This window comes from Gorilla gorilla, chromosome 18, assembly GCF_029281585.2.
Source record: "Gorilla gorilla gorilla isolate KB3781 chromosome 18, NHGRI_mGorGor1-v2.1_pri, whole genome shotgun sequence".
Taxonomy (NCBI): Eukaryota; Metazoa; Chordata; class Mammalia; order Primates; family Hominidae; genus Gorilla; species Gorilla gorilla.
This window is the reverse complement of record NC_073242.2, coordinates 19,342,289-19,368,998: the sequence shown is the minus strand read 5'-3', so window position 1 is coordinate 19,368,998 and position 26,710 is coordinate 19,342,289. Positions and strand designations below refer to the sequence as shown.

Genomic DNA, 26,710 nt, shown 5'->3' with positions numbered 1-26,710 from the left:
CCAGTAAATCCCCTCTCATATATGTATCTCTCTATACATCCTACTGATTCTGTCTCTCTGGAGAACCCTAATATACCAGCTATATAGAAAAATCCACTCAGGACCATTGTACATTTTAAATAAACAATCAAATCTCTTTATACGGGTCAAGAAGATCATAGCACAAGAGACGAAGATCAACATATATTGTCAGAACAGCTGACCCTGGAAGAAGCACAGAGAATTCAGGGAAGAGAACTGTGATTTGTATCTGCAGAGAAATTTGAGAAAGAATTGCGTCCATAAAGCAAGAACAGGATGCTAGGAGAAAAGGAACAATCACAGAACAAGAAAGTTTTTAGACACAATGTCTCTGTCAGAGGCAGCTGCAGTGATGGAAGTTAATAGAAGTCGAGAAACAGGTTTTGATTCCATCTGTGTTACCGTGCTCAAGTCCCTTCATCTCTCAGAGGCTTGCTTTTTAAAAATTTTAAACTCCGTTAAGCTCCTATCTAATTCCAAGGTAGACTTTACGAGGGCCTCTCTTCCTGGCTGCCCTGTCCTTAGCCCTCTCTCCTTAGCACAGTCTTCATCTTGTCTACCCTGGCATGCAGAGAAACTTGGTCTGTCTGCAACTGTCCCTCACACGGACATGGTGTTAGATCCACTGCAAAGGCTCTTCTCATCCAGGATCTCATGTGAGCCCCACAGAAGCCCTGTGAGTTAGTCAAGGATTATCTGTCCCATTTAATAAATGCAGAAACCTGGATGGGAGCAGTGGCTCACATCTGTAATCCCAACACTTTGGGAGACTGAGGCAGGCAGATCACTTGAAGTCAGGAGTATGAGAACAGCCTGGACAACATGGTGAAAGCCCGCCTCGACAAAAAATCCCAAGCACGGTGGCGGGTGCCTGTAGTCCCAGCTACTAAGGTTGCAGCAAGCTGAGATTGTGCCACTGCACTCCAACCTGGGCGACAGGGCAAGAGCCTGTCTCAAAAAATAGATTAGATAGATAGATAGATAGATAGACAGACAGACAGACAGACAGACGCCGAAACTAATGCTCAAAGAGGTTACGTGATGCCCTCTAAGTCAAACTGTTAGTATTAGAGCTGGGATTGGCCCCAAGTTTCTGGTTCTCGCTCCAGTGCCTTCCTTTTCCCACCTCCTGAACTCAGTGACACTGTGTGACATTCACAGGCCATCAATGCTATTCTCATTTAAGAGCTTGTTGCTTAGGTTGAGGCCTGGGTAATACTCACTGTAATCACAGCCTCCTGTTTGACTTTATATCCTTCTGGAAAGGGAGGCTGCTCAGCTTCATACTCTAAAGGGAAGGGAAAAAAAATCCTCAATTCCATACTTCACTAGAGTTTCTGGTGTAATTTCCTTCTCCCTGAATAAAACATTCTTAAATTTTATTTTGGCTGGTGGTGTACAGAAATGAAAAAACAACTGGCCATGACAGGTTAACATTTAATAGTATTTAAAATCAGCAAGAGGCCGGGTGCGGTGGCTCACATCTGTAATCCCAGCACTTTTGGAGGCTGAGGCAGGAGGATCACCTGAGGTCAGGAGTTCGAGACCAGCCTGGCCAACCCGGTGAAACCCTGTCTTTACTAAAAATACAAAAATTAGCTGGGCGTGGTGGCTGGTGTCTGTAATCCCAGCTACTTGGGAGGCTGAGGCAGGAGAATCGCTTGAACCCAGGAGGCAGAGGTTGCAGTGAGCCAAGATCCTGCCACTGCACTCCAGCCAGCCTGAAAGACAAGAGCGAGACTATCTAAAAAAAAATTATTAATAAAATCAAATAGGCCGGGCGTGGTGGCTCACGCCTGTAATCCCAATACTTTGGGAGGCAGAGGCGGGTGGATCACAAGGTCAGGAGATTGAGACCATCCTGGCTAACACAGTGAAACCCCGTCTCTACTAAAAACACAAAAAATTAGCCGGGCATGGTGGCGGGCGCCTGTAGTCCCAGCTACTCGGGAGGCTGAGGCAGGAGAATGGGGTGAACCCGGGAGGCGCAGCTTGCAATGAGCCGAGATTGCGCCACTGCACTCCAGCCTGGGCGACAGAGCGAGACTCCATCTCAAAAAAAAAAAAATAATAAAAAATAAATAAATTAATTAAATTAAATAAAATAATAAAGTCGGTAAGAGATGGTTGGTCTCTTACATGAAAGAGTCGAGGCTTCATATAAGAGTCTGAGACTCTTTTTCTTAGAGGACACAACTTCAGATTTTGCCAACATGATGGAAACTATAAGGAATTAAGGGAGGAAGAGAACGTGGAGGTTGGGTAAGGGAAGACACCGAGAGCACATGCGGAGGAGAGGCTAACACAAAGAACAGTCCACGGCTGGGCACGGTGGCTCACGCCTATAATCCCAGGATTTTGGGAGGCCGAGGAGGGTGGATCACTAGGTCAGGAGTTTGAGATCAGCCTTACCAACATGGTGAAACCTCATCTCTACTAAAAATACAAAAATTAGCCAGGCATGGCGCCAGGCACCTGTAATCCCAGCTACTCAGGAGGCTGAGGCAGGAGAATCACTTGAACCCTGGAGGCAGAGGTTTCAGTCAGCGACACAGCGAGACTCTGACTCAAAAATAAATAAATAAATAAAAGAACAGTCCACGTAAGTTCTACAGGGTTGCAACAACCATGAATGACAGAGGAACAGAAAATGCTCATGGCCAGTATTAGTTACATCCCTAAAGTAAAGACTGGTAAAAATATTTCTGGAAAGGTCAATGTTGTCAAGACAATTGCACAGTCACTTACAGTCACGAGGAAAAATTAATTTGTGGGCAAGACGGTATTGAGGGCATACAGTTGTATGGACACAAGTTTTATTTCGTCACCTAGCTACCTATCAGATAGTACAGCATTTCCTCCACTTCTCAACTTTCTAAGCATCAGGCTGGGGACAAGAATGTCAGGTTGCAGGTTAAAAGCAATTTATTTCTCAATACCAACTGTATTCGTTTTCTATTGTTGTGTAACAAATTAGCACAAATCATTGACATAAAGGAACACAAATTTATTCTCTCATAATTCCCTTGAGTCAGGAGTCCAAGAATGGATCAGGGTTTTATCAGGCTGAATTCAAGGTATCAGCCAAAGCCATGATCTTCTCTGAGGGTTGGGATACTTTTCCAAGCTCATTGGTTGTTGACAGAATTTCGGTTTTGATAGAATTTTAGTTTCTTGGCCAGTCATGGTGGCTCAGATCTGTAATCCCAGCACTTTACGAGGCCAAGGTGGGTGGATCACTTGAGGTCAGGAGTTTGAGACCAGAGTGGTTAACATGGTGAAACCCCATCTCTACTAAAAATACAAAAATTAGCTGGGCGTGGTGGCAGGCACTTATAATCCCCAGCAACTTGAGAGGCTGAGGCACAAGAATCATTTGAACCCGGGAGGTGGAGGTTGCAGTGAACCAAGATCTCACCATTGCACTCCGGCCTGGGTGACAGAGTGAGACTCCATCTCAAAAAAATAAAAAAGAATTTTAGTTTCTTGTGGTTGAGGTCTGAGGTCCTTGCTATCTTGTGGTTGTCAGCTGGGGTCCCTCTCAACTCTTAGAAGGCACTCTCAGGTTCTCGCCATGGGTAATGCACAACTTGATTGCTGCTACTTCAAGGGCAGCAGGAGAATCTCTTCTGCTTGAATCTGACTTCTTTTAAGGGATCACCTGATTAGGTCAGGCCCACCTACAATAATCTCCTTAATTTAAAGTCAACTGGTTAAAAGCTTTAAACATACCTGGAAAATCTTCTGACAGCCACACCTAGATTAGCGTTTGATTGAATAAGTGAGGTGTGTTCATGAGGTGGCAAGAATCTTGGGGGCTATCTTAGAATTCTGCCTACCATACCAGCCCAAGCTCTACCATTTTTTTCCTCTCTGGCAAGCATGTAAATTCACCCTTCTTCCCCAGATGCCTTAGGAACCATTGATATAGTGTGGAATTGTTTATTTGGGTTTAAAATGTATACATTTATACTTCTGTCTGATTACAAAAGCAAGACATACTTATTGAAAGAAAATTTCAAATAACATAGGGATGTCTTATGTAGAGTGTAAAAGTCACACCTAGTCCTATTGCAACCCTACAACCATTGTTAGATATGGCATAGATCCAACCAAATCTTTTTTTGGGGGTGGGGCGGGGGGGCGACAAAGTCTCGCTCTGTCGCCCAGGCTGGAGTGCAGTGGCGCGATCTCGGCTCACTGCAACCTCCGCCTCCTGGGTTCAAGAAATTCTCCTGCCTCAGCCTCCCGAGTAGCTGGGACTACAGGCACATGCTGCCATGCCAGACACATTTTTTGTATTTTAGTAGAGATGGGGTTTCACCATGTTGCCCAGGCTGGTCTCGAACTCCTGAGCTCAGGCAATCCGCCCGCCTTGGCCTTCCAGTGGTAGGATTCCAATGTATTTACTAATATATGTATATAATATATAATACATTTGTTTACTTTCAATTTCCCAGGCTAGGTCAAAGTGCCCACACATAGAACCACATAACACTGTGTCCTTTTTCTTCATAACTCATATTAGTTTTTGCCTTATTTGAAATTTATAAAGATTAGTGACTATCTTTTTTCTTTCTTTCTTTCTTTTTTTTTTTGAGACTGAGTCTTGCTCCGTCGCCCAGGCTGGAGTGCAGTGGTATGATCTCGGCTTACTATGACCTCTGCCTCCCAGCTTCAAGCAATTCTCTTGCCTCAGCCTCCCAAGTAGCTGGGATTACAGGCACCCATCATCATGCCCGGCTAATTTTTGTATTTTTATAGAGACAGGGTTTCATCATGTTGGCCAGGCTGGTCTCGAACTCCTGATCTCAAGTGATCTGCCCACCTTGGCCTCCCAAAGTGCTGGAATTACAGGCTTCAGCCAGCATGCCCGGCATTAATGACTATCTTTTCTGATAGGCTATACGTTTTGTGAGGGAAGTGCCTGGATCTGTTGTCTCACCATTATTTCCCCACAGAATACTGGCTGAATGAATGAATGAATGGATGAACAGAACCAACCATATCGTAAGTTACTTTTAACGGCTTATTCATTCATTTATATCTATTGTAAGCCCATTACCTGCTATGAACCATTCTGTGTGTTAAATATGAGACTCCTTTCAATGTTGCTACATCAACATGATGTGCCACATTTATTTAACCAGTGTACTCTTCATGGGCATTTAGGTTGTTTCCATTATTTTATTATTATAAACAATGTTTCAATGAACATCTTTATACAAATCATTGATCCACAGAGAGGTATTTTGGTAGGATCCTTAGATGTGGAATTTTTTTCTGTCGAAGGAAAAAATAACTTAAAATTTGGGCCAAACTGCCAAACTGTTCTCCAAAAAGTTTACAGTCACTTATACTCCCAATAGTGACACTGCCTGTTTCTCTAGAGTATAATCAATCTTATACATTAAAAGTTTTTCAACACATGTAAAAGAAAAAAATGGTATTTTACTTTTATTTGCATTTCTTTATTACTTGCTATCATATTTTTCCAGTGAAATCTCTCAGGAGTTCCGGACTGGGCACGGTGGCTCACGCATGTAATCCCAGCACTTTGGGAGGCCGAAGCGGGCGGATCACGAGGTCAGGAGATTGAGACCATCGTGGCTAACACGATGAAACCCCGTCTCTACTAAAAATACAAAACTTAGCCGGGAGTGGTGGTGGGCACCTGTAGTCCCAGCTACTTGGGAGGCTGAGGCAGGATAATGGTGTGAACCCGGGAGGTGGAGCTTGCGGTGAGCAGAGATCGAGCCGCTGCACTCCAGCCTGGGTGACAGAGTGAGACTCCATCTCCAAAAAAAAAAGAAAAAAAAGAAATCTCTCAGGAGTTCACTTAAATTTGATGGAAAAAATATAAATTTCTTCATCACATGATCACAAAAGACATACAGTTGAAATGATTATGTAGAAGTATGAAGTATGGGAAAATACTTTAGCTTCAAGACAATCTGATGTGTTACTTAAAACCTCTGTAATAGTTTAAGGGAATCTAACATATTTGAGAATGTCAGTTTTCCCTGTGGTTTCAATCTGAAATATGATTACAGACTGATGCTTTTACATTGAAAGGCATAAAAGAATTTAAGTTTGTAGAGTACTGGACTCTTAAAACAACTTGATTTACCATAGTTTAATTAATTCCATTTCCAAGAGTTGTTTCGGTGCTTAGAAAAGTGTGCTTATCTGCTCTGTTCTGCATTAGAAATACTTAAGAAAATCAGGGGCCCAGGCATGGATTACAGGCTCACACCTGTAATCCTAACATTTTGGGAAGCCAAGGTGGGCAGATTGTTGGAGCAGTTCAAGAGCAGCCTGGGCAACACGGTGAAACCCTGTCTCTACAATAAATATAAAAGTTAGCTGGGTGTGGTGGCGCACGCCTGTAATCCCAGCTACTTGGGAGGCTTAGGTGGGAGGATCACCTGAGCCTGGGAGGTTGAGGCTGTAGTAAGCACGATCACGCCACTGCACTTCAGCCTGGGCGACAGCCTGTCTCAAAAAAATAAAAATTAAAAAAAATATTTTTTAAAATCAGGTATATTAAATGTATAAATATTTACAATCTTTCAATTACCAAAGGTTATAAATGGCATTAATTGATTAGGGGAATTTAATGTTATATGCATATTAAATGAACATTATGAACAAGTGAAAGTTGTTGTTCGTTTTATGCAACAAAGGCAACATTTTAGGACAGGCAGAGCAGAAGGAGCCTGGAAACCTGTTGGCAGAGTGGAGCCCCTGTGCCACAAGTGAACCCTCTCCCCTCAACTTCTGGGATGTGAGAATAATTAAACATCTTTGTTTAGGCCATTATGAGTTGGGCTTTCTGCTATTTGCAGCTGAACATGTTCCTGATAGAAACAATTAAAATGTAGCATTGACTGGTGGCCGGGCACGGTGGATCGCGCCTGTAATCCCAGCACTTTGGGAGGCCGAGGCAGGCAGATCACAAGGTCAGGAGATTGAGACCAGCCTGGCTAACATGGTGAAACCCCCTCTCTACTAAAAATACAAAAACAAAATTAGCCGGGCGTGGTGGCGGGCACCTGTAGTCCCAGCTACTCAGGACGCTGAGGCAGGAGAATGGCGTGAACCCAGGAGGTGGAGCTTGCAGTGAGCCGAGATCGCACCACTGCACTCCAGCCTGGGTGACAGAGCCAGACTCCGACTCAAAAACAAAAAACAAAAAACAAAAAAACACCCAACAACAAAAATGTAGCATTGACCCACAGTAGCTTATTGGAAGGGGATGGAACAGGAAGGTGACGCTGGGAGTGAATCAGACGAACATTTGACAGGCATATACTATAGTGGGAGGTTGTACCAGGCTGCTGGAGAGCCAGATGAACGGGGCAGAGGAACTTATGTTCCAGAGAGGGGATGAATGATAAACCAGGGGTTATGATAAGTGAAAGTATTGCTGTAGAGGGCTTCAACCACAGCCTAGAGGAGAGGAAAGAAGGGGCTTTGAAATTGGCCTGAGGAATTACAGAAGGCTTTCCAGAAGAGGGGCCACATGGACTGAGTCTAGAGAGATAAATGAGAAGGTAGGGATGTTCCAGGAAGAGACAAAGCTTGTGGAAAGGCATGGAGAGGAATAGTATGGTGCACTGGAGGAATAGTTTTGTGTGACTCCAAGTACACAACACAACAGTGGTACCGAGGTGCTTGTTTAAAATGCAGAACTCAAAGACTCACCCCCAAGGACTCTGGCCCATCAGGGCAGGAAGGGGAGCCAAGGAAGCTGCTTTTTTTTTTTTTTTTTTGAAACAAGAGTCTCACTCTGTCGTCCAGGCTGGAGGGCAATGGCATGATCTCGGCTCAGTGCAACCTCCTCCTCCCAGGTTCAAGTGATTCTCCTGCCTCAGCCTCCTGAGTAGCTGGGACTACAGGTGCACACTGCCATGCCTGGCTAATTTTTTTAAATTTTATTTTAGTAGAGATGGGGTTTCACCATGTTGGCCAGGCTGGTCTCGAACTCCTGAGCTCAGGCAATCCAGCCCCTTCGGTCTCCTAATGTGCTGGGATTACAGGCTTGAGCCACCACGCCCGGCCAGGAAGCTGCGTTTTAACATGTATCCAGGAGATTTTGATGTAGGTGCTACCAGTCCATGCTTTAAAACCATGCTGGTGTCTTCTTCAGGGGTTTGAACTTGAGAGTCAAAACAGACTTGAGTTTGAAGCCGACCCTGCCACTTACTTTGGGCAAGTTTCCTAACCTTTCTAAGCCTCAATTTCCTCATCTGTTGCTGTGAAGCTTAAATGAGAAGTAATGCACCTAGCACAATGCCTGGCACATAAACAGCAGCTCAATAAATGGTTGCCATTAGGATGATTTGGGTGAATGGTATGTTGTGAACTAAGAAAAGTAAACAGAGATGGGACGTTAAGAAGCTTAAGGGTTAAGCTAAGGAGTTTATCTGTAAGCTACGAAAATCATTGTAGGTCACAGCATGATGCGATTAGATTTGAATTTTAGAGAGGTTCCTATGACAGCCAGTGGGATATGGTCTGGAAGGAGGCCTGCCTCAATTAAGAAGCCACAGCAGCAATCTAAGCAGGGGGTGGTAAGGGCCTGATCTAAGGCAGCAGACATGAAGACTGGTGGGGGTGGGAGTGGGGGCAGGGTGGGGATGGTGGGAGATATTAAACACGTAGAATCTATAAGGACTGGCAAATGAGAGTGTGGGGCCGTGGAAAGTGAAAGGGAAGCAGGCCGGATGCGGTAGCTCACGCCTGTAATCCCAGCACTTTGGGAGGCTGAGGCGGGTGGATCACCTGAGGTCAGGAGTTCGACACCAGCCTGGCCAACATGGTGAAACCCCACCTAAAAATACAAAAATTAGCTGGGCATGGTGTCGAGTGCCTGTAATCCCAGCTACTCGGGAGGCTGAGGTGGGGGAATTGCTTGAACCCGGGAGGTGGAAGTTGAAGTGAGCAGAGATCACACCTCTGTACTCCAGCCTGGGCAACAGAGCAAGACTCTGTCTCAAGGGAAGAAAAAAAAAAAAAAAAGCTGGACTGGGCAGCTGAGTGAACAATGGTAACATTCGTGGAGATGGAGATAAGTTGTTGGCGTCTAAAACAGTGCCTGCAGTTATACCTGGCCCAGCATTGAAAACAGTTCCCAGCCCTGGTAGATACAAGTTGGCTCAATGCTTAAGAACAATTTCTTCGGAGAAATGAGGAAGAAGCTGGTCTGCCCTTAGTTGATAAGGGAATGGGAATGAAAGACTGATAGAAGCTGGAAGACGATATAGGGTCAAGGTGGAGGTTTCTTCCTGATATGACAGGCCAGGGGTGTTTGGAGGAAAAAGCTAGTAGAGAAGTTAAAGGCATAGCAGAGGAAGTGAGTGATAAAGCAGGATCCTGGAATAGCAAGGGGATGGTAAGCAGAGATGGAGAGCTGAGTGGCGAGTAGCGGGGTGAGAGCTTCTTCCACGTGTACAGATGGATGTTAGCGGACTCCCTCCCCACTCCTGACTGCCTGACTCTTCTCAGTGAACGCATCCTATGCTAAGAGGTATCACAGAACATTTCAGGAGGTGTTACAGACTTGGACTAGTAGAACCAGGCAATGGGAGAAGGCATTGAGAGATGCTCATTGCTGAGCAGTGCTGAGAGCCAGTTGGGGTCATCTTTCTTCAGCTGGCTCAGTGGCTGTGCTGGAGGAACAAGTATTGATTCACAACTGATCCATGTCGGTATCTGGCAGGTGAAATGAAAGGCCAGATTTTACAACAGCATTGGGGGCTGAGGCCAGAGAGTGCTTGATTGATTAAGTGATGAACCAATGACAATAGTGAGGATGCTGATAATAGTAATCACAGCATATCAAAATAGGAAACTGTAAGGCCAGGCGTGGTGGCTCATGCCTGTAATCCCAGCACTTTGGAAGGATGAGGTGGGCTGACTGCTTGAGGTCAGGTGTTTGAGACCAGCCCGGCCAACATGGCAAAACCCCATCTCTACAAAAAATTAGCCAGGCATGGTGGTGGGCGCCAGTAATCCCAGCTATTTGGGAGGCTGAAGCAGGAGAATTGCTTGAATCTGGGAGGCAGAGGTTGCAGTGAGCCGAGATTGCGCCACTGCACTGCAGCCTGGGTGACAGAGCCAGACTTCATCTCAAAAAAAAAAAAGGAAACTGTTAAGCCCCACATCCTTTGACTGTCTTGATTAAAACCATGAACACAGCTAGTCACAAACTACTATAAGATTTGATTAGAAGTGTTGGCCGGGAAGAAGTTTATTGACACTAACACGAGTGCTTTTTAGAATACAAAACTCAGTTGTCACTGGAAAGATGAGGGAGAAAACTGAAGAATATTTACAAATAAGTTATAGTGGTGAGCATGCATATACATACAAAAGAGCACTAGTCGGGTTGGTTAAGGTCTGTGTAAGTTAGATATTTACCTACTTTGTATTTTGTCTTCATGAAATTGAGTTTCTGGCAGGTCTGTTTGCTATGATAATTTGTCTTTTGAATGGAGATTATCTTAAGAGAATATAGTACTTAATCTCAAAGATAGGATTACTACAAAGCCTGTTTTTTCATGTTTGTTGTCAGAAACTGAATTTACTACGTTATAGAAAACTGCATTTGTTAGATGTTTAAGAATTGGGTTTATCCATCTGTTATAATAATCATCACAGTGCCCATGTGTATAGTTTGCCAATGTTGACCTCACTGAATTGTTTTTTTTTTTTTTCTAGACGGATTCTTACTTTGTTGCCCAGGCTGGAGTGCAGTGGCACGATCTCAGGTCATTGCAACCTCCGCCTCTCAGGTTCAAGCGATTCTCCTGCCTCAGTCTCCCGAGTAGCTGGGATTACCCACCACCAAGCCTGACTTAGTTTTTATATTTTTAGTAGAGACAGGGTTTCAACATGTTGGCCAGGCTAGTCTCCAATTCCTGACCGCAGGTGATCCACCCGCCTTGGCCTCCCAAAGTGCTGGGATTACAGGCGTGAGCCACCATGCCTGACCCCATTCTGTAACTCTATCATTTTATAAGTGGCATCAATTCACTTGCTCTTCAGAGAGAACCAAAACCCTTTGTCTTTGCTTTCTCTCTAGAGGCCTATTTGACCAAAATAAACTCGGTGTGTAAATCACAACACAAGGCATGTTTCTTTGTCAACAATAATGAACATTTATTGACTACTTTTTAAACGCCAGGCACTGTGCTAAGCACCTTTTCATACATTATCTCACTTGGTCCCCACAACAGCCCTGTGAAGTAGGCACAACAATTATCTGTCTCTTACAGATGAGGCTGAGTAACTTTTCTAACAATCCTCTAGTAAACTGTATTATAAGAAACTGTTTGGCTTGGAGAAGTGAAAGCTCTGGGGAAAAGGCAGCCACAATAACTACCGTCAAATTATCTGAGTAGATTCTTTGGGGTAGAGTGATTAGCTCCTTGGATCATAGCACCAAGAGGTAAGGACATAGGGGTGAAAGTGACAAAGAGAACATCCAAAATGAAAGGGATTTTTCTAGCACAATGTAAGGCTGGAGAAGGAATTTAAGTACTGGATGGGGTTGAAACAGACAGCTTTAGAGGGCATCTATCAACTGAGTCTACTATTCTCTTCCTTCTCTGTATTCTCCACTTCTTTCGAGTCATCACATATACTGGTACATTCATTCTTTTTTTCCATTCAATAAACATTTACTGACCTGCACTATCCAATACAGCAGCCACTATCCAAATGTGGCTATTTAAATTTATTAAAATTAAGTCTAGGCTGGGCCTGGTGGCTCAGGCCTGTAATTGTAGCACTTTGGGAGGCCGAGGCGGGTAGATCACCTGAGGTCAGGAGTTCAAGAGCAGCCTGGCCAAAATGGTGAAACCCCTTCTCTACAAAAATAAAAAAATTAGCCAGGAATAATGACGGGTGCCTGTAATTCCAGCTACTCAGGAGATTGAGGTGTGAGAATGCTTGAACCCGGGAGGCGGAGGTTGCAGTGAGCCCAGCCAGTGCCACTGCATTCCAGCCTGGGCGACAGAGCAACACTCCGTCTCAAAAAAAAAAAAAAAAATTTGAGTCCAACAAGAAATTCAGTTCCTCAATTGCACTAATCACATTTCAAATGCTAAATAACCACACTTTTTTTTTTTTTTGGGATGGAGTCTCGCTCTGTCACCCAGGCTGGAGTGCAGTGGTGCAAACTCGGCTCACTGCAACCTCCACCTCCCTGGTTCAAGCAATTCCCTTTCCTAAGCCTCCCAAGTAGCTGAGATTACAGGCGCACACCACCACGCCCAGATAATTTTTTTTTTGTATTTTCAGTAGAGACGGGGTTTCACCGCGCTGTTTCAGGCAGTTTAGGTAGTGATGGTGGCCACACGAATGAAAAATCTGAGTCATTGACCTTGAGGAGCTTATGGTCTAGTGGAGGAAAAAGAAAACATCCCACCCAACATTATTCATTAAGAACTAGCGCTTACGTAGCTCCTTCTGTAAATCGAGCAGTTTGTGTGGTTTTTTTTTCCCCAATAATCCTTTTGCCCTCCTAAAATCAGGCAGTTTGCTAAGCACTTTTTGTGACTATCTGGTTCCATCTTCTTAACACCATCGAAATAGGTGCCATTATTATGCCCACTTGGCAGACAGGGTCATAAGTTAAATAATTTGCCCAACCTAAGTAACAAATACTGAGTACAGCCACAAAGGAAGATGTGCTCAACTCCGTCTGGGGAGGTTAAGGAAGGTTTGAAGCAAGAAGGGACTAAAACCCGTTTGTCCACACCATGGTTACTGAACGTGTGGGCCACCGACTACCTACGTTAGGATTACCTGGGGTGCTCCTTTAAAAAGTGCAGATTCCCTGCATCCCAATTTGAAGCTCTGTGGGCGGGCCTGGGAACCTCCGTTTGTAACAAGATCCCCACCCCGCCCCCGCCCCAGCAATTCCTTTCGGTTCACTAACCGAGGTTTAAGAACCAATGGTCCACACCGCATGGTTCTCTTTATTCAGCTTTCCCTCGCCGTTCCCTTGCCTTTGACCTCACTACGGATCGCGATTGGAGTCCGCGCTGCGTAACCTCGGGCCAGCCTCTCCGAGCCTCAGTTTCCCCATGCGTAAAATGCGGAGCCCGGGCCCGCGGAGCCGCTGCCCGGCGGCCCCGCCCGTCAGCCGACAGGCGCACAGTGGGCGCTCCCCAAACGCGGCCCCCGTCCGGCCGCCCGGGTCCCGCCCCTCTCGGCCAGCCCAGGTTGCCTACCCGCGCAGATCTGCTCCCACAGATTCTTGCTCGACGGCTCGGCGACCTGCCACGAGACAGGCAGCTCGCGGGACGCGAGAGACACGGTAGGCACCGGCGTCCGGGTGAACGACGAGTTTGTAAAGCAGCTGGGCTTGCTGGGCACTGTGTGGCTGGGGATTTGCCGCGGTGCCGCCATGGCCGCGGTTTCCACGGTAACCGCGTTCGCCGGAAGGCCGCGACCCGGAAGAAGCCGGAACCCGAGAGGGTGGGCCGGCGACTCGAAGTGGACTTCCGGGTCACGGCGGAGCGGGCTCTCACGTGGAGGCGGGGAAATTTCTCCCACCGGTGAGTGGTAGGGCGCGTTGCAGGCGGGCCGGCGCGGGGTCTGGAGATCGCACCAGAGGAAGTGCGCGGCGGGGAAGATGGGGAAATGCGGTCCACCCACATCCCTGAATCCGAACCCTCCAGTCGGTGTGCGCCCGCTCCGGCCTGAGGCCGCCGCCTCCAGAAAGTTTTCCCGCCTCAGAGCCGGCCCTGGGACCACACTTAATCCCTCCCAGTCTGTTGATGCGGAGGCTTGGGCGCATGGGAGCCTTGGAGGTACGGATCTTACTTCCTGGCTCCCGCGCGTCCTGCTGGTGATCCTGCGGGGGGAGTGGGGTGTCGCTGCACAGGCTTTGGAGTCCTGTGGGCGGAATTCCAGTCTCCGTTTTCCACTTGCTGGCTTTGGAACCTAGGGCAAATGAATTATTGAAGTCTCTGGAGCTTGCGAGGTCGGGTATTCACAAAGATCTTCACAAGGCTGTCCCTGGAATTTAAAAGCGGTTTTGGAGAAAGCGTTTGTGTTTGCAGGAGATGCACTGTAATGTTCTTTTCCTTTCTTGAAAGAGTGAATGCATTTGGTCGCAGGGCTAAAGAGGAGGATGCTATACTTTTCTAAATGGCAAGAGATGGGGAGAGAAGGGGATTAAGAGTTGACCCGCAACCTCCCGGTGGATTCTTTGTTCTTACCAGATCTCTTGGCCACTCCCCTATTCTGAAGTCGTCTTGGCTCTCTTGACTGCTCCCCTATTCTGAAGTCGTCTTGGCTCTCTTGACTACTCCCCTATTCTGAAGTCGTCTTGGCTCTCCTGACTACACTATTTCAAGGTTTGCACCTTCTTCTTTGCAAGCTCCTTTATCTCTGCCCACTTATTTAAATGCCAATACAATAGTCCCCCTCCCCCATTATCCGCGGGCAGTACGTTCCTAAACCCCCAGTGGATGCCTGAAACCACAGACAGTACCGAACCCTAAATATAACTGTTTTTTCTTGTGTATACTATCTATGAGAAAGTTTATAAATTAGGCACAGTAGGGCCGGGCGCGGTGGCTCATGCCTGTAATCCCAGCACTTTGGGAGGATGAGGCGGGCGGATCACCTGAGGCCAGGAGATGGAGACCAGCCTGGCCAACATAGTAAAACCCCGTCCCTACTAAAAATACAAAAATTAGCCGGGCGTGGTGGTATGTGCCTGTAATCCCGGCTACTCGGGAGGCTGAGGCGTGAAAATTGCTTGAACCCGGGAGGTGGAGGTTGCAGTGAGCCGAGATGATGCCACTGCACTCCAGCCTGGGCAACAGAGCCAGACATTGTCTCACAAAAAATTAGGTGCAGTAAAAGATTACCAACAATCTAGCTAGTAATAAAATAGAACAATTACAACAGTATACTGTAATAAAAGTTGCATGCATGTGGTCTCCCTCTCAAGATAACTTCCTGTACTGTGCTCACCTATTTTGGGACCAGGGTTGACCAAGGGTAACGGAACCTGGGATTAGGTGGCGGGCTACTGTATTTCTTGAAGTCTTGTCTCAGGCTTGTTCTGTTCAAGGCTTATCACCACCCATACATTCCTAACTTTATGTCGCCCGTGTCAGCACGGCCACCCAAACTCCTCATCCATATATTCACCTGTCCAGTGAACATCTCCAAGTCATCTGTCCAATCAAGCCTGTTCTTCAGCCACTTGCTTTCAGTACCTTTGTCTCAGGGATTAATACCACCATCCTGCAGTTGTTCTTCAGAAATTTTCCTGACAACTGGTAGGACAGGTTCCACAACCTCCACCACCCTGACCTTAGCACTGTCTTTGCTTTTATCACCTGTATCATTGTATTACACCTTATTCCCTCCCACACCTACTTGCTGCTTGATGGGTGGTGTTTTATCTTGTTCATCTCTGTATCCCTAGCATGTGTGCATTCACTCAGTGAGTATGTATTGAGCACCTGCTATGTGCCAGGCACTGAGCAGGACACTGGAAATAAACCAGGAAACAGGGCAGACAGCAATGAATGAGTATAGTTATTCCCTTGACTCTCCAGGTGCTCCTGGAGTGGGTTATGAATGAACTTGACCTGTAGCTCCGGCCTGGCTCTTTGAAGCTGCTAAGAGAGAGCCAGCTCCAGTGTGGACCCTCTAAGTTCCGAAGCTGAGGAGGGCTGCAGGATGGAGAAGTTTTTCCTTTCCCTCCCATGATCCTAACTTGCTGTGAAATGTTTTGGGATATTTTGCTTCTAGATTCTGGGAATGTCTAGTGCAGGAACTTGGCTGGGGACTGGAGTGAGAGCAGTGGTCCAGCTGGACACTGATGGGGGTTGAGGACCCCAGCCCATTCTCACAGGTGCTTCCACGATATCTGTCCAAGACAAGCTGGGTGCCCTCAGTATTGTGCATCATTGTGACTCATTCAGCGTTGGCAATCAACTTCAAATTTTAAAAACAGTGAAACTAGGCCAGGCAAGGTGGCTCATGCCTGTAATCCCAGCACTTTGGGAGGCTGAGGCAGGCGGATCACTTGAGGTCAGGAGTTTGAGACCAGCCTGGCCAACATGGTGAAACCCCGTCCCTCCTAAAAAAGAAAAAAAAAATTAGCTGGGCATGATCACGGGTGCCTGTAATCCCAGCTACTCAGGGGAGGCTGAGGCAGGAGAATCACTTGAACCCAGGAGACGGAGGTTGCAGTGAGCCGAGATCACGCCACTGCACTCCAGCCTGGGTGACAGAGCAAGACTCTGTCTCAAAAAAAAAAAAAAAAAAAAGAGAAAAAGAAAAAGGGAATTAACAGTGTACCAAGCCCTTTCTGTGGGTTATCTCATTTACTCCCTCCAACACCCTTTTGAGGCTGGAGGTGTTATATTCCCCCATTTTCCAGATGGAGAAATTGAGGCTCAGGGAGGTTAGCTGATTCACTTAAGCTGAGAGAGGCATTTAGGTTTGAACCTAGGGCTGTGTGGATTTAAAATTTACGCTGTTTCTGTAGTATTTCTTTTTTTGCTTTAAAGGAATCATGTCCATTTTCCCTGTCCTGCAACGCTTTGAGCACCCACTCAAAGAAGCATGGCTCTTGGCAGTGCTTAGTAGAATTGAACACAGGATGGCTTGGTATGGGGTAACTTGTACCATTTGTTTTTTCAGGAATGATCACCAAGACACACAAAGTAGACCCTGGGCTCCCAGAGAAGAAAAAGAAGAAGAAAGTGGTCAAAGAACCAGAGACTCGATACTCAGTTTTAAACAATGATGATTACTTCGCTGATGTTTCTCTTTTAAAAGCCACATCCCCCTCTAAGAGTGTGGCCCAGGGGCAGCCACCTGAGATGCCTCTAGTGAAGAAAAAGAAGAAGAAAAAGAAGGGTGTCAGCACCCTTTGCGAGGAGCATGTAGAACCTGAGACCACGCTGCCTGCCAGACGGACAGAGAAGTCACCCAGCCTCAGGAAGCAGGTGCTTGGCCACTTGGAGTTCCTCGGTGGGGAAAAGAAAAATAAGAAGTCACCTTTAGCCATGTCTCATGCCTCTGGGGTGAAAACCTCCCCAGACCCTAGACAGGGTGAGGAGGAAACCAGAGTTGGCAAGAAGCTCAAAAAACACAAGAAGGAAAAAAAGGGGGCCCAGGACCCCACAGCCTTCTCAGTCCAGGACCCTTGGTTCTGTGAGGCCAGGGAGGCCAGGGATGTTGGGGACGCTTGCTCAGTGGGGAAGAAGGATGAGGAACAGGCAGCCTTGGGGCAGAAACGAAAGCGGAAGAGCCCCAGAGAACACAATGGGAAGGTGAAGAAGAAAAAAAAAATCCACCATGAGGGAGATGCCCTCCCAGGCCACTCCAAGCCCTCCAGGTCCATGGAGAGCAGCCCTAGGAAAGGAAGTAAAAAGAAGCCAGTCAAAGTTGAGGCTCCGGAATACATCCCCGTAAGTGATGACCCTAAGGCCTCCGCAAAGAAAAAGATGAAGTCCAAAAAGAAGGTAGAGCAGCCAGTCATCGAGGAGCCAGCTCTGAAACGGAAGAAAAAGAAGAAGACGAAAGAGAGTGGGGTAGCAGGAGACCCCTGGAAGGAGGTAGGTTTTCCTTCAGAAATGGACTTTGCCGTGGGAGAATTAAGGGTGGGGTTTGGGAGGGGTGTGTAGGCGTGTGTGCATGTTTGTACATGCACGAGTACTCATGCTTTTAGCTAAAACCCTGGTTAAATTAATTTCAGCCAGAATAGGGAGTTTATTGATATATGCAATTGGAAAGGTTATGGTTAACTAGCTTCAGGTATGGCTGGATCTAGGGGCTCATGCAGTATCCTCGATAATTGCAGGTATCCTTTGCTAGTGAAACCACCCAAGTTTTCCCTGTCTGCCGTTGGGGTCTGAATTAACTGGGATCAATTTTTCACGTGAATCCCTTGCTTTCTGAACTCTTGCCACTTGCTATCCAAAACTCAGGAACCAAGTAACATGAGATAACGTAGTGCCTGTAGCTATCTGAGTATCATCAGAGCTCAGTATACACAATTTATACATCAAATAGATTTGGGTAGCCGGAGATGCCTGTATGAGATTTCCTCAGCTCTGGGCTTTGTATTTTTCTATCTTGGTTTATGGCCCATCCTTCTCCTCCACCTCCATCACATTGTGGCTTGATGGTCCCGGCAGCTCCAGGCTTTCATCCCAGCAGTTCAGCCACCCCCAAAAGAAGAAGGGTAGCCCCTGTAAAACTATGACAGAAGTCTCAGGGCCACTATCGCAGGCCTCAGTTGGGTCAATCTATCCAGAAGCTCTAATCTAAAACCAAAGGTGGCCGGGTGCGGTGGCTCATGCTTGTAATCCCAGCACTTTGGGAGACCAAGGCAGGCAGATCACTTGAGGCCAGGAGTTCGAGACCAGCCTGGCCAACATGGTGAAACCCCGTCTCTACTAAAAATAGAGAAACTAGCTGGGCATGATGGCAGGCGCCTGTATTCCCAGCTACTCGTGAGGCTGAGGTACGAGAATTGCTTGAACCTGGGAGGTGGAGGTTGCAGTGGGCCGACATCATACCACTGCACTCCAGCCTGGGTGACACAGCGGGACTGTCTCAAAAAAAAAAAAAAAAACTTGAGGTGAAGGACAGGGCGGGTATCAGTCCTAACTAAACCACACCGTCTGAGATGCGGGGAGGCAGTTTCTGAGAGGAAAACTGGAGTTCTGTTACCAGGAGGGAAGGAGTGGATGATGGCTTGGTGAAAACCACAGAGACCTGCTGTCTTCAGCCTGCCAGGCTGCCTGGAGTGGGAGAGGGAGGCCTGAGGTGAGCCGGAGGGCTGGTGGCTCCCCAGACTCACAGCCTTTCCCAGCTGAGCCCCTTCCAGGGCCAGGCCCCCATTCCTATCCTCAGGTGTGGGCACGGACGTGTGGGCCGAAACGATGGTATGTGTCTTGTTTCAGGGTGTGTGTCCTGCTCCAGACAGTGTCCGGCCCTTCCGTGTGGCCGGTGGCTGACATTTCTTGAGTGCTTACTGTATGCCCAGACTGCCGTGTATCAACCCATTTCATCCTCCTACCTGTCTGGTGAGGTAGCTGCTGTGGGTACCCCCATTTAACAGATCAGGAAACTGAAGCTCCAGAGACTTAATACCTTGTCTAAGGTCACACAGCTGGCAAGAGGTGGAGCTGGGATTCTAACTCAGCTAGTCTGGCTTCTAAAGTTGGCATTTATCCCTTCTCAGAAACCATCTATGTAACCTCTTGTAGAAGCCGGTATTAGTAGAGCCCCAGAAATGACCATCTTTCCATTAGCATAAACCCCAGATTCTCTTCCGAGCTCTGCACCAATCTGCTGGGTGACCTTGGACCACCCATTGCTCGGTTAGAGGGGGAGGGGAGGGGAGGGGTGGCCTCCATATCAAAGGCCTCCAGGTGTTAGCTTTGGTTGCTAGGATTTTCCCAGCTTTGCCCTAGTCCATTAGCCTTGGTTTTACCAGCATCTTCCTTTATTCAGAAACTTGGAGTTGGGAGGAACCCTAGAGGCTTGGGCCCAGCCGCCATCAGACTCTAGAATCCCTTCTCCCAGGAGCTCAGTGAAAGGGAGTTCCCTCTGCTTAACATCTGTGGGGGGACTCTACCTCCCACAGCAGCCCACCCAGTCCAGCAAATGCACATGTGTTGCAGGCCTGGATGAGTGATGGGAATGGAGAGGGCTTCCAGGGTCATCACACACGTGACGCTAGGTGCCAGGCACAGCACACTTCTCAAGTGAGGACGCATGAAATGTCAGCATTTGTCGTTACTGAAGAACCCCAAGAAAGTGGCCGGCCTGAGGTCTCGCTGTTGGAGGGTGTCTTCAGGGCCAAGGCGGGTGGGAGAGCGTGGTGCATGTTAGTGTGGTCCTTGGCCTCTGTCCTCTAGTTTGGTGTCACCGTAGGAGCTAAGTGACGTGTGTAGTGGGAAAGGTCGGACACCAAGCCCTGGGTCAGGAGATGTGGGTTAGAATCACCAGTCCCTAAGCCATGGGGTAACTTTATAGTCACTTTACCTGTCTGAGTCTCAGTTTCTTCATCCGTCAAATAGTTTAGTACTACCGTTTTGCAGGAGAATTGTGGAAGAGAAGGGATGGGAAGGGCCTTGCTGACTGAGATGTTTCTAGGTGGCAGGGCTGGGGGTGATGCCGTGGTCTGAGGTCTTTTCTGGACTTTGTCATGGTCTCACCCTGGCTGGGTGCAGGGGCAGAGGCCATTCATTGTAAACTTGAACCTTACCCAGCTCTGCCCTCTCCTGCAGGAAACAGACACAGACTTAGAGGTGGTGTTGGAAAAAAAAGGCAACATGGATGAGGCGCACATAGACCAGGTACAGCCCAGACCCTCCTCAGGCCCCTCCTGCTGCCTCCTGCCACCCCTGGAGTCTCACTCGCTGCCTGCCAGGCTGGCTAGGTGATCCTGGTCTCAGGGGCACCAGGGACTCCAGAGGCCACTGGGCCAGCTGCCAACGCACACCTCCCGGGCAGGGAATGCGTGCTTTCCCCATCCTCATGCTGGGGGCCCTTCCGGCTGCCGTGGCCATGGCCGAGAGGCCCGACTGGCCATTCCCTGTTACTTGCTGCAGGATGTGGGGGACATGTCCCTAAGACCCTGCAGCTGGGCAGGTGTCACATGCTGCCACCCCCTGGGCTAATTCAGGAGCATTTAGAGGAGAAGTTTTGTTGTGAATCAGCTTCCGCTTCTGTCGTTCCCAGATCCCATGGCAAATGCATCCCTGTGGGAATTGGACTTTCTAGCCTTGGGGATTTTTTTTTTTTTTTTTGAGACGGAGTCTCGCTCTGTCCCCCAGGCTGGAGTGCAGTGGCGTGATCTTGGCTCACTGCAAGCTCTTAAGCCTCAGTTTCTAGGAAAATTCATTCTTAAGAGGCTAAAGAGGATAAATGAGCCTGCCCAGTGTAGGCCAAGGGGCTGCAGCCCTTGAGATGCTAAGAGAATACTTATGATAGCAGCTTCCCATTGTTTGTAGCAGAGTCAAGCTGCGTTAGTTCCTCCCATGCTCCGTTCCCCCAGCCCCGTCTCTGTCCTGGGTTTTAAGCTTGAAAGAAAATCTCTATGTCTGACGGCCCTCTTCTGTCATCCTTCTTCCTCAGGTGAGGCGAAAGGCCTTGCAAGAAGAGATCGATCGCGAGTCAGGCAAAACGGAAGCTTCTGAAACCAGGAAGTGGACGGTAAGTTTGGGGCTAGGGCTCTGCGAGGAGGTGGCACGCTCGGCCTCCCGACGCTTCCCCTCGCCTCCAGCATGAGGAGTGGAGCAGGAGAACCAAGTATGTCCAGGCCCCAGAGGCAGCCCTAGCCTGCAGCTGGCGCCCTCCACAGCAGAATTTGTCCTGAGCTAATTTCCTTCCTTCTGAAAAGGGCGCTTGCCTCCCTCCTAGAGAGCTGGCCCGGTGAGATAAGCTGCCTGAACCTTTGTCTCAGCCCTGGACTGGTGGGGTGTCCTAGGGATTAATCACTGAGGACACATTCCAGCGAGCTCTTGCCAGCGGTGGACAATGCCTTTGGAGGGCTGCTAGGAACAGGGGCAAGAGGCAGAGGGGAGGGAGTGGTCGCGGCCCTTCTCAGGCCTGGTTTTCAGATCCAGTCTGACTGGGAAATGTCCAAGCCGGGCCTGAGAAGATCTCTCAGGAGGGAGGAGGGTGCGAGGATCATGAGGCTGGAGAGTGTGAGGTTGTCAGGCTGGGGCCCTGGCGGAGTTCAGTGGGGGCTCTGTGCTGGGTGCTGGACATGGAGCAGATGAAGCCCATGTGATCCCCATCATCGCGCTCACGGTCTAGAGGCCAGAGCGGGGTGAGCATGCCAGGGAAATGGTTAGCAAACAAGGAAAGGAAGATCAGTTGAGGTGGCAGTAGCGGTCAGGAGAAAGAAACAGAACAGTGAGCTGGAGAGGGGCTGCAACAGATGGGCGAGGGCTGGGAGGTGGCAGCGCTTGTCCAGAGATGTTCAGGGTGCAGAGGCCCCAGCCCTCAGGAGACGGGGGGAAGAGCGTTTCAGTGAGGCCAGTGGCCGTTGCAGACCCCTAAGGTAGGAAAGGGCCTGGAGTGATCTGTAGGGAAGGCCAGTGAGGCAGCACTGCGGCTGGAATGAGGGACGAGAGGGCTACAGGCCACAGGCCTCGGCCTCAGCGGCCATGATAGAGAGCTGGCCTGGGATCTGGCTAAGTGGGATTGGCTGGAGGGCATTGACTCAGCAAGCGGGAAGACCTGGTAGAAGGCTCAGCCCGCAGGCCGCAGCCTGAGGATGGTGGCAGAGGATAGAGAGAGAAAACAGCTTTGTGATTTACTTTGGAGGCACAGCTGGCGGGACTTGTTCATAGATTAGATTTTGGGGAGACGAGAAGAAGGGTCTGGGTGACCAGCGATGCTGGCCTTCAGGCTCCGTCAGAGCATTCAGAAAAGAACAGTTGATTCGGATCAAAAGATCTGATTTCACTACTGGCTCTGCCACTGTCTAGTGGTGGGACTCTGGCCAAGTACCTTCCCCTGAGCCTGTAAAATGGGACTCGTACCCTGGCCTGGTGGGGTATGGAGTGGGGCTTTGTTATGGGTCCTGCCTCGGGGTGCCCTTTCTCTCCACGCCACCCTGCTGAGCTGAGCCGAGCTGATGGGACATCCAGCTTGAATAGGGAGGGCAAGAAAAAAGGCAGTGTGATTCGGAGCCGATGTCCCGGGGGGCTGTCCCTGGAAGGACCTGACGGTAGGAGGGTGATCCTGGGGCACAGGGGCTGGGACATGCCATGCCACCGAGACGTGTGGTGAAGTGGTCCTCTGGCTGGGCGGCAGCCGTTGGAAGTGCCGGTTCACGCAGGACCAGCTAGCAGTCTCCTGCTCTCCCCAAAACCCATGTGGGGTGGTCATAGATGGCCTCTCACTCTAGAAACAGCAGGGCAGGGGAGCTGTCATTATTCCTGCATCTGGGCCACCATGAAGCTGGGAGAATGTGTCACCGGTTCACTCAGGGCAGCTGTAGTGACAACTGGTTCTTATTTTCCCAAAGCCAACCCAGAAATAAGTGCTGGGCTGGCCTCTGGCTTGTGGGCGGGAAGTTCCCAGGCAGCGTGGATGTCAGCAGTCTGGTTGGGGTAGGGGGAGAGGAGTGGCCAGTCACTGAGGGCTTGAGGTGTGCCATGCATCGTGTACTGGGCTTTTGGTGTCAAATCTGACGTATATCTCACTGAAGCCCCGTGAGGGGGATGTTATCACCCCACCTTAGAGATGAGGACACTGAGGCTTAGAGAGGTTAGGGGACTTGAGCAGGGTCACCCAGGGGAGGCTTCCTCCCGGGGCTGCCTGACTTCAGAGTCACAGTCTTCTTGGGAGGTGAGTTTCTTTCCTCTCCCACCGACCTGGGAGAAGGGGGTCTGGAGGGCTCTCCTGCATTTTCTTGCACATGGGTGGTAGCACACTCTGACTGGAATGGGGACCCCCGAGTTCTTGGGCTTGGCTCAGTCTGACTTGGCTGTGTGACCTTTTACCCCTGTGGGCCCGCACCCGTTCCCGCCATAAAACAGTGCTTCTGAGAAGCACACTTCAGATTCCCACTCGCCCTCTCCCACCCTCCAATTCATCCAAACGTTAGGCTGCTGGGTGAGTGCGCCTGGCTGCTGGGCTGTGGGGTGCCCTGTGTTGCAGGGGAGGTGTGCCCTGTGGGGAGGTGGGGGAGGTGTGCTGTCTTGTGAGATGCATGGTGGGGTGAGGTGCGCTGTGTAGGGAGCTGGGGGGAGGTGCGCTGTGTGGGGAGCTGGGGGGAGGTGCGCTGTGGGGGGAGGTGCGCTGTGGGGGGAGGTGGGGGGAGGTGTGCTGTGGGGTGGTGGGAGGTGCGCGGTGGGGAGAGGTGCGCGGTGTGGGGAGGTGGGGGGAAGTGCGCTGTGGGGGGAGGTGCGCTGTTTGGGGAGGTGGGGGGAGTTGTGCTGTGTGGGGTGGTGGGGGGAGGTGCGCTGTATAGGGAGTGGGGGAAGTACGCTATGTAGGGAGGTGGGGGAGTGTGCTGTGTAGGGAGGTGGGGGGAGTGCGCTGTGTAGCGTGGTTAGGGGAGGTGCGCTTTGTAGGGTGGTAGGGGGAGAGTGTGCTGTGTAGCGTGGTGGGAGGAAGTGTGCCGTGGTGGGAGGAAGTATGCCGTGTAGGGAGGTGGGGGGAGTGCTCTGTGTAGGGAGGTGGGAGGAAGTGTGCCGTGTAGGGAGGTGGGGGGAGGGGAGGTGCACTGTGTAGGGAGGTGGGGGGAAATGCTCAGTGTAGGGTGGTGGGGGGGAGTGCGCTGTGTAGGGTGGTGGGAGTGCCCTGTGTAGGGCGGTGGGGGGAGTGCGCTGTGTAGGGAGGTGGGGGGAGGGGAGGTGCACTGTGTAGGGCGGTGGGGGGAGTGTGCTGTGTAGGGAGGTGGGGGGAGGGGAGGTGCACTGTGTAGGGAGGTGGGGGGAGTGCGCTGTGTAGGGAGGTGGGGGGAGGGGAGGTGCACTGTGTAGGGCGGTGGGGGGAGTGTGCTGTGTAGGGAGGTGGGGGGAGGGGAGGTGCACTGTGTAGGGAGGTGGGGGGAAATGCTCAGTGTAGGGTGGTGGGGGGGAGTGCGCTGTGTAGGGTGGTGGGAGTGCCCTGTGTAGGGCGGTGGGGGGAGTGTGCTGTGTAGGGAGGTGGGGGGAGGGGAGGTGCACTGTGTAGGGAGGTGGGGGGAGTGTGCTGTGTAGGGAGGTGGGGGGAGGGGAGGTGCACTGTGTAGGGAGGTGGGGGGAAATGCTCAGTGTAGGGTGGTGGGGGGGAGTGCGCTGTGTAGGGTGGTGGGGGGAGTGCGCTGTTGTGAAGTGAGGCACACTGTGCTGTGTGCCATGAGTTAGGAAAGGAGGAGGAAGGCAGAAAGGCAGCTCTGTGTGCAGAGGTGGGCAGTGGTGTTGGCTGGAATTCTGGGGGTCACTAGTTAGGTTTCTGTCTCCAGCTAAGCTGCAGACCTCTGTTTTCTCCTCTGTGCAATGGGAATAACAACAGTGTTTCTCATAGGGCTGTCGTTAGGATTAACGGAATAATCCATTGTTGAGCTCATTAGCACTGTGCCTGGTACACAGCAGCCATCTAATCTGCTGGGCCTTCCCTGATGAGGGTGGGGTCAAGGGAAGGAAAGGGCTCTGAACTCAAGGAAAATAGCCACCTTTTTCCTCTCCTCACAGGGAACCCAGTTTGGCCAGTGGGATACTGCTGGTTTTGAGAACGAGGACCAGAAACTGAAATTTCTCAGACTTATGGGTGGCTTCAAAAACCTGTCCCCTTCGTTCAGCCGCCCCGCCAGCACGATTGCAAGGCCCAACATGGCCCTCGGCAAGAAGGCGGCTGACAGCCTGCAGCAGAATCTGCAGCGGGACTACGACCGGGCCATGAGCTGGAAGTACAGCCGGGGAGCCGGCCTCGGCTTCTCCACCGCCCCCAACAAGATCTTTTACATTGACAGGAACGCTTCCAAGTCAGTCAAGCTGGAAGATTAAACTCTAGAGTTTTGTCCCCTCAAAACTGCCACAATTGCTTTGATTATTCCATTTATGCTGGAGATTACAAATTTTTTTTGTGAAAAAATCAGATCTTGGTGATGACCTCGAGCAGTAAGATATAAGTAACTTCCATAAGCTTAGCGTTCCAGTAATGGAACACTAGGCATAAATGGTTTATTCAGTTGTGCAAATGAAAGCCATCTGACAGTTGGCTCACATTGAACACCTGTGGAGATTAAGGACAAGGACAACTATATTGATGGGCTTGGATGAACTGGGGCGGGGCAGCTCATATTTCGGGAGCCAGGAGAACGAGTGAGTGCTAAAACCTCCTGTTTTCTGTGTTAAACATTCCGTCCCTGTTTGAGACATCAGTATGTACAGTTAACCTTTGTTGAGTGTTTAGCAGGTGCTAGGGACATACTAGTGTTTTCCTTAATGTATTTAATCTTCATAATTATGAAATGGGTGCTATTATTAGCCCCATCTTATAGATGAGGCAACTGAGGTTCAGGGATAAAGTAATAAAATTGCTTGGGGTCACCCAGCCACTAAATGCAGGGTGTTGTACTTTTGTACCCGAAGCCCTAAGTTCACTATTCGCCACTGTGAATGTCCCCTTTAGGGAATTTCCATCAGAATCCTCATTGGGGATTGAAATGTCTTTAGATGGAGGAAAAAGTTTTATGACAAGTCTGCATCTCTGATAAAAAGTGGAGTGAATGAGGAACGGAGAATCGCAAGCTCCTTTTCCTTCCTTTTCCTTTCCCCTGTCATAGAGCAGCTGTAGGCAGAGAGGTGTCTGAGTTGTTACCAAACACATGTGACTGAGGTGCTGCTGCTGGGAAATGTGCCTCTAAACCAGTCCTGCCTTTTCCACTGGTGTCCCTTCGGCCCTAAGTGCTGAGGTAGGATTTTTGTGCTTTGACTGGATTCTGAACAAGGCATTTTAGGAAGAGTGGTTAGTCCCGCAAATGAACCAATGGCAGATACCAGGGACGTGTGTGTGTGTTTTGAGATAGGGTCTCACTCTGTCACCCAGGCTGGAGTGTAGTGGCATATCACGGCTTATTGCAACCACTACCTATCCAGCTTAAGTGATCCTCCCACCTCAGCCTCCCAAGTAGCTGGGACTGTGGGTGTGCACCACAACAACCAGCTAGCGTTTAAAATTT

The 26,710-nt window shown here is 49.4% G+C and overlaps 2 protein-coding genes across 12 annotated transcripts in view; one reads left to right on the top strand and one right to left on the bottom strand.

Annotated features, from left to right (window-relative positions):
* The window catches only part of IQCK (IQ motif containing K), a 142,471-nt gene extending 128,983 nt beyond the window's left edge, over nt 1-13,488 (bottom strand). For 4 of the 6 annotated variants that reach the window (XM_019012054.3, XM_055365384.2, XM_004057291.5 and 1 more), the window contains exons 1-2: nt 13,266-13,443; nt 1,245-1,309 (exon numbers count right to left, since the gene is read on the bottom strand). In XM_019012054.3, coding sequence (XP_018867599.1) covers nt 1,245-1,309; nt 13,266-13,443 — 243 coding nt within the window. Of the gene's footprint in view, nt 1-1,244; nt 1,310-12,970; nt 13,036-13,265 lie in introns of those variants that run through there. The other 2 variants (XM_063700016.1, XM_055365387.2) reach the window with 2 other exon arrangements.
* Nucleotides 13,216-26,091, top strand: KNOP1 (lysine rich nucleolar protein 1). Of its 6 annotated transcripts, XM_063700012.1 has the most exons (6): nt 13,489-13,592; nt 14,262-14,396; nt 16,708-17,627; nt 20,313-20,381; nt 21,163-21,240; nt 25,221-26,091. In XM_063700012.1, the coding sequence occupies exons 3-6, from the start codon at nt 16,710-16,712 to the stop codon at nt 25,530-25,532; spliced, it is 1,377 nt and encodes a 458-aa protein (XP_063556082.1). In that variant the 5' UTR covers nt 13,489-13,592; nt 14,262-14,396; nt 16,708-16,709; the 3' UTR covers nt 25,533-26,091. The 6 variants fall into 6 exon arrangements, with proteins under 6 accessions (XP_018867596.3, XP_018867594.4, XP_055221357.2 ...); XM_019012051.4 differs by lacking the exons at nt 13,489-13,592; nt 14,262-14,396 and adding an exon at nt 13,216-13,351; XM_019012049.4 differs by lacking the exon at nt 14,262-14,396 and having other exon boundaries at nt 13,442-13,592.
* The last annotated feature ends 619 nt before the right edge of the window (nt 26,092-26,710 follow it).